Source organism: Gadus chalcogrammus, chromosome 8 (genome assembly GCF_026213295.1).
Source record: "Gadus chalcogrammus isolate NIFS_2021 chromosome 8, NIFS_Gcha_1.0, whole genome shotgun sequence".
NCBI lineage: Eukaryota > Metazoa > Chordata > Actinopteri > Gadiformes > Gadidae > Gadus > Gadus chalcogrammus.
In genome coordinates this window covers 1,794,571-1,807,070 of record NC_079419.1, presented here as the reverse complement: position 1 = coordinate 1,807,070, position 12,500 = coordinate 1,794,571, and the positions used below count along the sequence as shown (strand labels likewise).

At 50.2% G+C, this 12,500-nt stretch overlaps 1 protein-coding gene across 1 annotated transcript in view; it reads right to left on the bottom strand.

Annotated features, from left to right (window-relative positions):
• Positions 1-924: 924 nt before the first annotated feature.
• The window catches only part of nfatc4 (nuclear factor of activated T cells 4), a 15,185-nt gene continuing 3,609 nt past the window's right edge, over positions 925-12,500 (bottom strand). Inside the window, exons 2-13 of the mRNA XM_056597774.1 lie at positions 12,380-12,500; positions 10,573-11,112; positions 10,292-10,467; positions 9,752-9,914; positions 8,099-8,199; positions 7,650-7,751; positions 6,395-6,582; positions 5,683-5,823; positions 3,932-3,987; positions 3,590-3,716; positions 2,411-3,205; positions 925-1,431 (exon numbers count right to left, since the gene is read on the bottom strand). The exon at positions 12,380-12,500 is cut by the window's right edge and continues 40 nt beyond it. Of these exons, the coding sequence (XP_056453749.1) occupies positions 1,361-1,431; positions 2,411-3,205; positions 3,590-3,716; positions 3,932-3,987; positions 5,683-5,823; positions 6,395-6,582; positions 7,650-7,751; positions 8,099-8,199; positions 9,752-9,914; positions 10,292-10,467; positions 10,573-11,112; positions 12,380-12,500 (2,581 nt within the window). The 3' untranslated portion in view covers positions 925-1,360. The remainder of the gene's footprint in view (positions 1,432-2,410; positions 3,206-3,589; positions 3,717-3,931; positions 3,988-5,682; positions 5,824-6,394; positions 6,583-7,649; positions 7,752-8,098; positions 8,200-9,751; positions 9,915-10,291; positions 10,468-10,572; positions 11,113-12,379) is intronic.

The window sequence follows — 12,500 nt, the reverse complement described above, 5'->3', positions numbered from 1 at the left end:
GAATGAAGTGTTTGTAATTGACGAATAAAACAAGTCACTCCAAAATAGGACGGACTCTACATTGAATCCACATCTATGCTACATGGAACCAAGTCTCATAACGCAAACGAAAATATGCTATACTTTTGGATCTTCCGTTTTTTTCTTCATTTCTTACTTCAGAACCAACCACAGAAGTGAAGTGTCCAAGGTCACTCTAAATGGTTCTGATTTTGACATTACATGACGTGCTAACGAAACATATCATTACGTACAAAGTTGGACAATGCCACTTCTCCAGCTGGATAACATTTGCCTGGATTGCCCTCAGTTTCACTGTTGGCTTAGTCACTGTGAGTAGTCTTTGTTGGATCAGTGTTGCCCAATCCTTTCTGCTGTGGACAGAACATTACTCATACAGGCATTGTAAATCCTACTCAAATAGGAAAGTGAAGGTGTTCCAAGAATTCTGCGTTAGGGTCCACTCATTACTATCCCAACCATTTTATGACCTTTTTTTATTGGAATTGGTTGGTTGTGGGCTCCGTTGAGTTTCGGATCAGAGGTAGGTTTAGGACAAAAAACCAAAGCAACAATGAATAGAACTCAAAAAATGTCTTCCCATATGGAAACATTGAGGAAGGAAAGTGGCAACAGTCAATAGTCCATACCATAACCCTATCATGTATGCCCCTTTGGAACATTTTGCCCTCCTTGCTGTCTCCCTTAAAGGATGAAGCAATTTACATTTAGCAGACGCTTCTTAACCAAAGGGACTTACAACGGTTAACCCACACATTGACACTCCGACGGCGGCGTCAACCATGCAAGGCGACAGCCAGCTCGTCAGGAGCAGTCAGGGTCGGGTGTCGTGCTCAGGGACGACTCGACACTCGAACTAGCTACCTTCCTGTTACCAACCCGCTCTGCCTCCGGAGCTAGGTCGACCTCATCTTAACCCAGCCTTATCCCTCATTTGGGTTCCTTCTCAAGGCTTCTGCTCCGTCCGATCTGGGTCGAAGAGGCTTTCCTTACCTTACTGACGGCGTAGGGGTCAGGGGGGGTTGAGGAATTGAAACTGTGATCAAGGGATTAGTAGTAGTTTCACGCTTTTTTTTTTTCCCCAAAGCATTGTGACCCCGGAAAAGAAAGAAAGACACACCGACTTCCAAAAGGTTTGTTTTCTTTGTATAATTTATATCTTTAAAAACATTGCTTGCCCTTTATAAAACCATGAGTGTTCACTGTAGTTCTCAAATCACGCATCAAAACACTTTGCTCATGATTGTCCCATTTCCGTATTACCTTTAACTGGATCAAAGCATCTTAATATGGCGTGCAGGGTGTGGCGTCGCATAGTGAGGGGGACAGAGGTGCCGACTCAGTGAGGATGGTTGTCCATCTGGCACTCCGTCCCAAACGACTGGATGTCCTCCCCGATGAACTCATTCACTGCCGAAGGAAAGGAGAACAGGGGGCAAGGTGAGACGGGATTAGCCCATCTGTCCTTTCTGCCTACTCTTCACCTATTCACTCTCTGCTCATCCCTCCGTACGTAATTCATTCATACATCAATCCATCCGTCTCGCCATAGGTCCTCCATCCATACATGTTCACCATCCATTCATCCATCCATCTGTCCCTTTGTCATCCATTCATCCATCTAACCACCAATATCTCAATCCATCTACATCAGGGGTCTCAAACTCGCGGCCCGGGGGCCAATTGAGGCCCGCGGGATGATATTTTGTGGCCCCCTACTTGACCATAAAGTTTAGCGTTATTGTCTGCGCGTTGTTGGCAAACGCACATTTTTGCAGAGTCGCTTGCCACACTTTCTTATCCCTTGTGATAGGGTGACCAGGTGTCCCAGTTTTCCGGGACATCTGGTCCCAATTTTGAGATGCGTGTCCTGAGTCCCGACAAAAGCCAAAGGACGCTAAAATGTCCCGGTTTTCCACCAACCACTATGAAATGTCCCCGGTTGTCAATGACTACATAGCCAACATGATCTAATTTACTCCTACTCTTGCATCCATCCACCAACCCATCCATTGCTCCATCTATCCATCCATCCCCCCATCCCCCCATCCATCCATCCATCCATCCCCCCATCCATCCATCCATCCATCCATCCATCCATCCATCCATCCATCCATCCATCCATCCATCCATCCATCCATCCATCCATCCATCCATCCATCCATCCATCCATCCATCCATCTATCCATCCATCCCCCCATCCCCCCATCCCCCCATCCATCCATCCATCCATCCATCCATCCATCCATCCATCCATCCATCCATCCATCCATCCATCCATCCCTCCCTCCATCTATCCCTCCCTCCCTCCCTCCATCCCTCCCCCTTCCTCGTTCCTCCCCCGTTCAGCCGGTCGGGGCCCAGTCCCTCCCAGGGGGCGGGGTCTCACCTTCCTCCAGGGTGATGTGGTGCATGGCGGCGGTGGAGGGGGAGGAGCCTGGGAAGGGGGAGGAGCCCTCCGCCCAGCGCCCCCCCCCGGGCGCCACGCCCCTCCCCGGGGGGGGGTCCCAGCAGCCCCCGTCGTAGTGGGAGTACGGGGGCGGGTAGTAGAAGTCCTGGTAGGAGGAGCTGGGGGGCGAGGGGGGCGCCTCCTGCTGGCCGTAGGCCGGGTAGTGCGGGCCGGGGGGGGGCAGCGGGGAGCCGGAGAGGGGGCTGCCGGCCGGGAAAGGGCTGAGCGAGGACGAGTGGGAGGGCGACGGCGAGGACGAGAGGTACGGCGAGTCCAGCCACGGCGAGGGTGAGGGCGGCCGCGCCCCCCGCCCGCCGTGGGGGTACCGCGGCGGCAGCAGCTCGGTGAAGCCCAGCTCCAGGCTCTCGAAGCCGGGGTGCCGCTCGGCGAGGGGGCCGCCGCCGCCGCCGCCGCCGCCGCCGCCGCGGGGCCCCCGGCCGTCGTCGCCTCCCCCCGGGTCGTCGGGCCGGGCGTCGGGCCGGGGGAAGTACTCGTCGTGCGGGCCCAGCGCGACCGGGTAGAGCGGGGAGGAGTAGGCCGAGGGGTAGGGCGGCAGGTGGAAGCCCAGTAGGGCGTCCTCCGACGTGGGGTCCCCTCGCGGGGGCCGGGGGGGCCCGTCCGCCTTCTCCATGGAGCTCTCCATGGGACACAGCCCGTCCAGGGGCGGGGCCGGGGGCGGGGCCAGGGCCAGGGCCAGGGGGCGGGGCCGCAGAGACTCCTCCTCTTTGAACATGACTGCAGGGAGAAATGTCATTAATTAGATCGGGTCAAATATTGTATTAGACCGTGTTCATATCCAATACTGCACACATTTTGCGTTATCAACTTTAGAAATATAGCTTGATTAATCTAACATTATAATACCTTTCTGATATAAAACAATAAAAAATATATTTTTTATTTATACTTATACTTACTTATTATTATGTATTGTAACCCCTTTCATGAACATCCATAACCCAATATGTCCTCAATAATTGCCTTATTCTTGTTTACCACACACACGTTTTCAGTTGTCTGTGAGCATAGCTCCTCAAAGGACGAAGCACCGTGACTCGACTAGCAACAGAAAACACAACATCTCAACAGGTGACACGTGGTCGCCAGCCGGACACTCACTGGGAATGTACTTGAAACAGTGTGTACTGCTGCGCTTCCGCTTGCCGTTGGAGACGTACAGACAGACGGCCACGGGCCGACTGACGGACCGGTCGCTGTAGGCGGGAACCCGAACACACAACAGCCCCTGCAGAGGAAAGCCACACGGACACCGGAGCGAACAGGGATTTACGTTTGTGCATGTGCTCAGCCACCAGATTTGTCATCGGTTATAGATTTGGCTGTTGACCATATGACGCGGGGGATACCTCATATCTCTCTCACACACACACTCAAACATTCACACACACACGCGCACACACGCACGCACACACTCGCAGACACACACACAAACACACTCACCTCATTGCTATTTTCGCGGTCAACACGGGCCTCTTCTTCCCATTGTAACTTGCCGTCTGGAGGGGGGGGGGGGGGAACAGGAGTAAGAGCTGCTGAATGGTTTGAGCCCTACTGCAGGGCTTCAGTGAGGAGAAGGTTTGAATACCTTGTTCACCTTGTTAGCTTTCCTCGCTAGCTTGGAACGCTAGCTATTCTTCTTCTAATTTAACTAATTCATGATCATTCTGATAATCAAATGCTGACTTTCCTAGATGTATTGAACATCTAATAATTTAAATAAATATATATTTTCATAAGAAACATTTTAATTGTTATTAATTGAACTTTTTTAAATACAGTGGGGAGATGCATGCCTTGCTGTTGGCCTTTGGGGGACCGAAGGTTACGAAGCATACACCGGTTGCGTCCTTCAGATATGTCTGAACAAGGGCTGCATCTCTGGGCTGAATGCGGAGGACTCTTACGAAAGCCTCCCACCACAGAGCATTCCAGCCACGCAAGATAGGCTTTGGGATACATAAAGCTTCTAGAAGGTTTACCCACCCAAATAACCCATAAGGCTGCTTTTCGATAAAGGAATCTACCTTTATCACAGACGTGTAATAGTAGGCGAAAACAGATGTATCTCATGATGTTAATAAGGGTATGCCTAATTTAATTAACTTAATGAGCTGGAACTGTTTCCCCGTTACCATAATACCGCTTTGATGAATGTAATGTGATGTCAACAAATGTAAGAATTTGTGTGACTCAATAGTGCATTTTTTGACTACATTGTTGATGGTAACACAAACACACATCCACAGACACACAAACACACATCCACAGACACACAAACACACATCCACAGACACACAAACACAAACACACATCCACAGACACACAAACACACATCCACAGACACACAAACACACATCCACAGACACACAAACACACATCCACAGACACACAAACACACATCCATAGACACACAAACACACATCCACAGACACACAAACACACATCCACAGACACACAAACACACATCCACAGACACACAAACACACATCCACAGACACACAAACACACATCCACAGACACACAAACACACATCCACAGACACACAAACACACATCCATAGACACACAAACACACATCCACAGACACACAAACACACATCCATAGACACACAAACACACATCCACAGACACACAAACACACATCCACAGACACACAAACACACATCCACAGACACACAAACACACATCCATAGACACACAAACACACATCCACAGACACACAAACACACATCCATAGACACACAAACACACATCCATAGACACACAAACACACATCCATAGACACACAAACACACATCCATAGACACACAAACACACATCCATAGACACACAAACACACACATTTCACGCTCTCTGTCTATCTCGTTCGTTCTCTGTCTCCGTCCCTCTCTCTCTCTCTCTCTCACTCTCTTTCTCTCTCGCTCTCTTTCTCTCTCGCTCTCTTTCTCACTCACTCGTTATCTCTCTCTCCCTCTCTGTCTCTCCCTCTCTCTCTCTCTCTTTCGCTCAATCTCTCTTGCTTGTTATGTCTCTCTCTCTCTCTGTCTCTGCATCTCTCTCTCTCTCTCTCTCTCTCTCTCTCTCTCTCTCTCTCTCTCTCTCTCTCTCTCTCTCTCCCTCTCTCTCTCTCTCTCTCTCTCTCTCTCACTCTCTCTCTCTCGTGTTATCTCTTCTCCCTCATCCGTCGTGTACCTGTCCCTCTCTCCATGAAGAGGACTCTGGAGATGGGCAGGAAGTTGGTGCCACTCAGCAGTAGCTCCTCCCCTCCCTCCACACAACAGGAAGTCAGGCTAACCGACTCGATGACGGGCAGCTCCTGGGCCGAGCGCTGGGCTGAGGGGGCGATCGAGAGACACAGACCACGCCATGACAGGAGAGTGAGTGAGTGATTGTTACATTTTCGCGCCACAAAGCTACGTCACAAACAACACAGTCTCACTCCGAGTTCGTCAAAAATCGACGCTTGTTTTGGTCTTTTGGCGTCAACTGCTGACGCAAAGGGTGTCCTAGTGCGTCTTCATTTTTTTCGCAGGGGGTCTCAACTCCCTTTCAAACCCCTCCACGGCGCTGTCTGAAGCCCAGGGAAAGCCCAGGGTTAGGGTAGAAGTGGTTAGGGTTAGGGTTTAGGGTTAGGGTAGAAGTGGTTAGGGTTAGGGTAGTAGTGGTTAGGGTTAGGGTAGTAGTGGTTAGGGTTAGGATTAGGGTTACTTATCCCTGTTCGCCATGGAGGGATTACATTGTACTGAGCTGAAAACCCCCTGCGTCGAATGAAGACGCACAACGGACACCCTTCGGTCAGCAGTTAACGCCAAAAGCCCCTGAACAAGCGTTGATCTTTGACAAACTAAATACAAAGCAAAAAATACAAGCAGGCACATCCATGCCTTCAAGACAGGGGACTTACAGCATTCAATCGGCAGCGAGGCCACCTGTAAGGCCAGCACCCGCCCGGGGGCGCCAGCAGAGGGCGCCAGAGGCAGATGAGTTCGGAAGACCAGCCGGACACGCGTGTTCTTCCTCCCCACGTCGGTCTCCCCTTTCCTCAGCTCGATGTCCGAGTTCCTCAGCTTCAGAATCCCTGCGCAGTCGATGCTTAGAGACACACACACCTGGGAGTTCAACTTTAAACCTTCTCAAGGCTTTGAAAAAAGCCTTTTTTAACATACTCCTCCTTGTCCACACAGCCAAAAACAATATAAGCTGTGCGGGAAAATGGCCTTCTGCAACATGAAATCTGTTTCTGCCACAAACATTAAAAAAAAGAGTAAGATCCTTTATGTAATTGGTCCAGTGTTTTGTCTCCATTGGTCCAAATAGGAACAATGGTATCAATGGTCATGATTGCTTTATACAGGAATGGAGTTGATGTTGCAGACCATGATTTTTTCAAAACACTTGCATGTATTGTATGTGTATCTATTGTTAATAAACCAGTATGAGGATTTTCCTTTAATGTCAGATGCAAATTCTATATGTTCTACGTCAGCATTGCCTTGCACATCGTTCAACACAGTTACCAGATTACATACAATCCGTTAGGTTTCCAAAACACTATGGGGGAATTCTCTCTCACCCACTGACTCATCTCTCTCATCTCACTCAAATGCTCTCTCTCTCTCTCTCTCTCTCTCTCTCTCTCTCTCTCTCTCTCTCTCTCTCTCTCTCTCTCTCTCTCTCTCTCTCTCTCTCTCTCTCTCTCTCTCTCTTTCTCTCTCTCTCTTTCTGTCTCTCTCTGTATGTCTCCCTCACTCTCTCTCTTTCTGTCTCGCTCTCTTTCTCTCTACCCCCCTCTCTCCTTCTCTCTCTCTCCTCCTCTCTCTCTCCGCTCTCTCTCTCTCTCTCCCCCCCTCTCTCCCCCCCCCCTCTCTCGCTCTCTCTCTCCCTCTCTCTCTCTCCCCCCCTCTCTCTCTCTCTCCTCCCCCCTCTCTCTCTCCCCCCCCTCTCTTTCTCTCTCCCTCCCTCTCTCAGCCCCCCTCTCTCTCCCCCCCCTTTCTCCCCCCCCCTCTCTCTCCCCCCCTCTCTCTCCCCTCTCTCTCTCTCTCCCCCCCCCTCTCTCTCCCCTCTCTCTCTCCCTCTCTCTCTCTCTCCCCCCCCCCCCCTCTCTCTCCCCCCCCTCTCTCTCCCTCCCCCCTCTCTCTCTCCCTCTCTCTCTCTCTTACAGTGCAGTCATGCTGGACTCAGGGCTGAGGGGGATGTCCAGGATCTTGGTTCCAGCCTGGACACTCTCCTGACTTGCCGTTCCCACCATTTTCCCCGTGACCCTAAAATGGATGAGACAAAGAAAACCCATTCTACATATATATAGTTATATGCAACTTGTAGACTACACAAAAATAATTGCATTTTTAAGATTGTTGCTCGTGTTTTCCTCGTCTGTTTTTTCTTTCTTAAATAAATTTCTAAAGCACTTACATCGCAATTAAAACCACTGTTCTCAGATGGGAACTGGGAAACAGCCCTAATGAATCCCAAGGCAGCACATAGCATTTTTTAGACAAAATCCTGTGCTACAAACATGCAATCTATACAAAGACACACATAATACCTTTTTACTTGCATCTACTTATGTTGTCTTCTTTGATGCTTAGAGAAAGACACACGCCCTTACCTGTGTATCTGATAGAAGGGATGAGGCCTGATTGATCGGTCATCAGCTGTTCCAACAAACACCTGCAGTGACAGAGGCTTCCGGTCTGTATAGCCACACAGCTGTAAGAACACACACGCACACACACACACATACACACCAAACATGCACACACACAGACAGACAAACACACACAAACACACACACACAATGGGGAGAACATTTGTTGACAATCTGAGGCTGTGTTTCTTTTGGCTTTTGGAACACTATAAAACAAGTTCAGTGGGAAATGGGACACTAATTAGGCACCTGACGAACTGAGCGTTGTGACATGTCCTTATCACATAACGACTGCCAACGCGGTAGAGGTCAGCTTTGCATAAAATATCAGTAAGTGCCGACCATCTTGATTGGAAAATTAAAACCGCTATGGATCATGGGACGAAGTTCGGTTATAAGTGGGCATCAGTTGGACAGCTCTTTCACGGTGCATTATGGGGTGTAAAGTAGAGCACCATAATAGGGAACCAGATTTGTACACTGCAGAATGGTTACGCCCGTCAAAGCACACTATATAAGAGGAGCAATTCAAACACAAAGAGTAACAGCTGTCGCAACACTCTGTAATGTTGTCAAATCAAATCCCCCCTTCGACACGATTATCTATGTAGTTCAAGCGTTGACTGCACTGGCAGCCTGCTGTCGTCTTGAACAAGTTGATACAAGGTTGCCAGAAGACATCATTTATCCATTTTTGCCAGTTGCGGTTTATTCTCAAAATAATTGATTGTTCGTTGGCCTTGTGTTCTTGGACCACAAGTGAGTGTTTCTTGCCAAAGTGGATCCAAATATGAGGTGCGTCACATTTAAGAAGGGAACAGAAAAGTGCCTTGTCTTTTCTCACTGCCCCTTGATACCAGACCTGCGAGAGTCTGCTGCCATCTAAAGGTCTAAACGTTCCTTAAAGACACCAAGAGGGAACTTGAACTTTTCCCTCTTGTTGGCTCAATCTCATGGTTTTCTCTTTCAGAGTACCCTGTTCATGAGATTATTTTTCTTTCAAATCTAATCAACATAACTCTAACATCAAATCACAGCGGATAAAATCACATTATGTGATTATAAAATACTTTACTCTCTATGTGAATAGCGAGTTAGTCACGTATTTTGGAGGATTGTCTTTCGAGGGGAATGTAGGCCTTGGAGATACTTTCAAAATCAGCCTCCCCTAGCTTTAAAGTATAATTCCGGCGAAACTTGGACCCAGGGTCTCTCCCGGCATGAAGACCCATGACATAGGCCATCCAGACACTGTTTTTCGTTGATAATCGAGTTTAGAGCTTGCTCGCGAATGCCCGGAGCAAAGTAACATGCGTCCATGTTATTAGCTAGGGGCGGTGTGAACACTTCGAAATTGACATCTTTTAACCACTAATATTGCTCAAAATACTACCAAACCTCTGCAGTAGCATGACTAGGGTCCCTACAAATTAAACGAAGCATGAAGAACTTAGTTAGCTTACCGGGAGTTTATTAAAAAAGACTGTTTTCAAAGTCTGTGCCTTACCGGTAGGCCATGGCCATGGCTTACTTTATGGGTCTTCATGCCGGAAAAGACCCCGGGTTCAATATTCGCCGGAATTACACTTTAAGCACTGAGGTGTAGTACCCTACCTTCACCACCGGGTGGCCTGCGGGAGCAGCCTTGACCGCCCCTCGGCTGCCCTCCGTCTCATAGTGAGCCCTGTGGTGTGGGCGGGGCTGCACCTCCATGCGCAGCTCGTATTGGTCGAACTGGGAGGGCAGCGGCCAATCGAGTGGGGGCAGGGCATTAGTCCTAAAATGAACGAATTGAATTAAAAACATTTTCTATATCGGATAGTTATCTTGTATTTGTGTACCCAAAAGTCTATCTCAGTAAATCATTTAGTCAACTGTATGCAAAACCGAGAGATACAGGAAGTCTAGTATACGAGCTGCTGTAAGGTTTTACAATGCACAAAACTAACGTTGCACTTCATTTGAGTATCTATTTATTGTATTTTAAAAATAAAAAAATAAAAGTACACAAATCGAATAAAGCTATCGGAGGAAATGTGCGAAGACGGTCTGTCTTGAGGCTGCAGTGACACTGTCATTTCCTGTAAGGGATTATCAAAATGATCTATCTATCTATATCTGCATATAATCAACCATCCTCTCCGGCGGGCTGACCTGAAGAGCGGGCTGTGCGCGCTGGCGCGGGTCCGGCCCCAGCCCAGAGCCGGGGGCACCGACAGGTAGTCCATGCCCACGGAGGGGGGCTCTCTCCTGGGCTGCTGTTCCTCCGGCACCGGGCAGGGGGCGCTGTGGCCTGGAGCCGGCTCCGGGTCCACCTCCCTGCTGGAGAGCTGCGTGAGTGAAGCACAACGAGCAACAGCGTGAGACCACCCGCCGACGACGCCCCGACGGCGCACGGTCGGCCGAACTACACGTGACATTGCGGCGGCGTTCACCTGCTCCAGCGACGTCTTCCTCGTCTTCTGCGGGATGCTGAGCTCGCAGCCCAGGGGCGGGGCTTGAGACAGAGGGGCGGAGTCGTGGCCGTCCGGGCCAGCGGCGTGCGGCTCCTCGGAGGAGTAGCTGCCGCGGCGGGAGGCGCAGGGCGACCCCCCCAGGGGCGTGTTGCGCCGCTTCTTGCCCCCCGGCGAGGTGGGCCGCGAGGAGGGCGAGAGCACCAGGTGCACGGCGCTCTCGCTCAGGTCGTCCTCCTCCACCAGCAGGGAGTCGCAGCTGGAGGCGGGGCTTAGCCAGCCGCGGGAGGAGGGGCTGGAGGCGGGGCTCGGGCTGAGGGAGCCGGGGGTGCCGTCGCGGTAGGAGAAGGGGTCCAGCAGGGGGAGGTAGAGGCGCTCGCGGTCCCAGCCGCCGCCGCCGCCGCCGCCGCCGCCGCCGCCGCCCGTGTCCCAGTAGCGGGAGCCCGGCGGGGCGGGGTCGTCGTCCTGGGAGATGGTGGTGATCTGGATGCTGGGGCACTCCATCACACGGGACTCCGACAGCTGTAGGGGGGGAGGGTTGAGTGGGTGAGGGACCAATCAGCTTTCTGCGTCGAACAGAGAGCGTCCAATCACTGCACTGGAAGGCAGATGCCGGGGGAATTCATTTTTCTCTTGACTCGCTAAGATTTGTTTGACTTAAACTGTTTAGTAAGTTCACTCTGGTAAGATGGATCTAGCGCGACTCCCGCCGCGACCGTCGCCGCTGTAGACAACACACAGATAGGGCTCTCTCATCGTCCGCCTTAAAGGGAATGTAGATAAGATGTAAGAGCTGCAAATGAAGTGTTATTTGGTTAGAAATACCACAGCCATCTGTCAGCTATTAGTGAGTGAAATGCTCTTTGAGAATATCGGTTTCAATTGAATGCGCCTGCTGCTGTATCGGCCAATTTGATCTTGAAAGGCTCCCTACTCATTCCAGGCCTCCAATCCACGATGGGTCCAGGGGAATTAAACATGCCAGCCATTCACATGCGTGTTATCAATATTTTGAGTATTTTGCTTTGAAAATCTCTTTTCTGTACTCTCTCTCTTTGCAACTGTAATATCCTACCTGCACAGCAGGTTAAAGGGCCTGCTTAAAGTAGAAATGGTAGCTGAGGGCTCAGTTAGAGCCGTAAGAGACCCAGTCCAGTCCAATAGATAAAGCTTCACTTCTGGCTGTTACAGCTCCCCTGCGTACCCCAAACCTCCATGGGATCCTCACTGGACTGTAACCTGCTGCTACCTCTGATGGTGCCTCTGATCACTATGTCACTTTATCCTTTTATCATTGCACTTTTTATACACTTAGTCATTTTAAATCCCACCAGCACTTTATATTCTGTGAATATTTTAATACAGTATTCATTTAAGTGTCCACTCCACTGCGAGACAAGGTAACAAAATTTCGTTGAATGTGTGCACTGATGGTGTGTTTATTGAATGGCAATAAAGAAGGTCCAAGTCCAATTCTTAGTCTAAGTCTAGGTCCAAGGCTAGGTCTTAGTCTTAGTCTAAGTCTTAGTCTAGGTCTTAGTCTAGGTCTAAGTCTAGGTCTAAATCTTAGTCTAGGTCTAAGTCTAGGTCTTAGTCTAGGTCTAAGTCTAAGTATAGGTCTAGGTCTTAGTCTAGGTCTAAGTCTAAGCCTAAGTCTAGGTCTACGTCTAGGTCTACGTCTAGGTCTACGTCTAGGTCTAGGTCTAGGTCTAGGCCTAAGTCTAGGTCTAAGTCTTAGTCCAGGTCTAGGTCTAAGTCTTAGTCCAGGTCTAAGTCTTCGTCCCCTCACCTGGACGGATCGGGCGGGCAGGCTCTCGTACGTGCCGCTGAACTCTCTCACCAGGGCTCTCCGAGGGGGCGGGGAATGCATCCCGGCCCTCTGATTGGCCGAGGGGGACAGGCCGCTGATG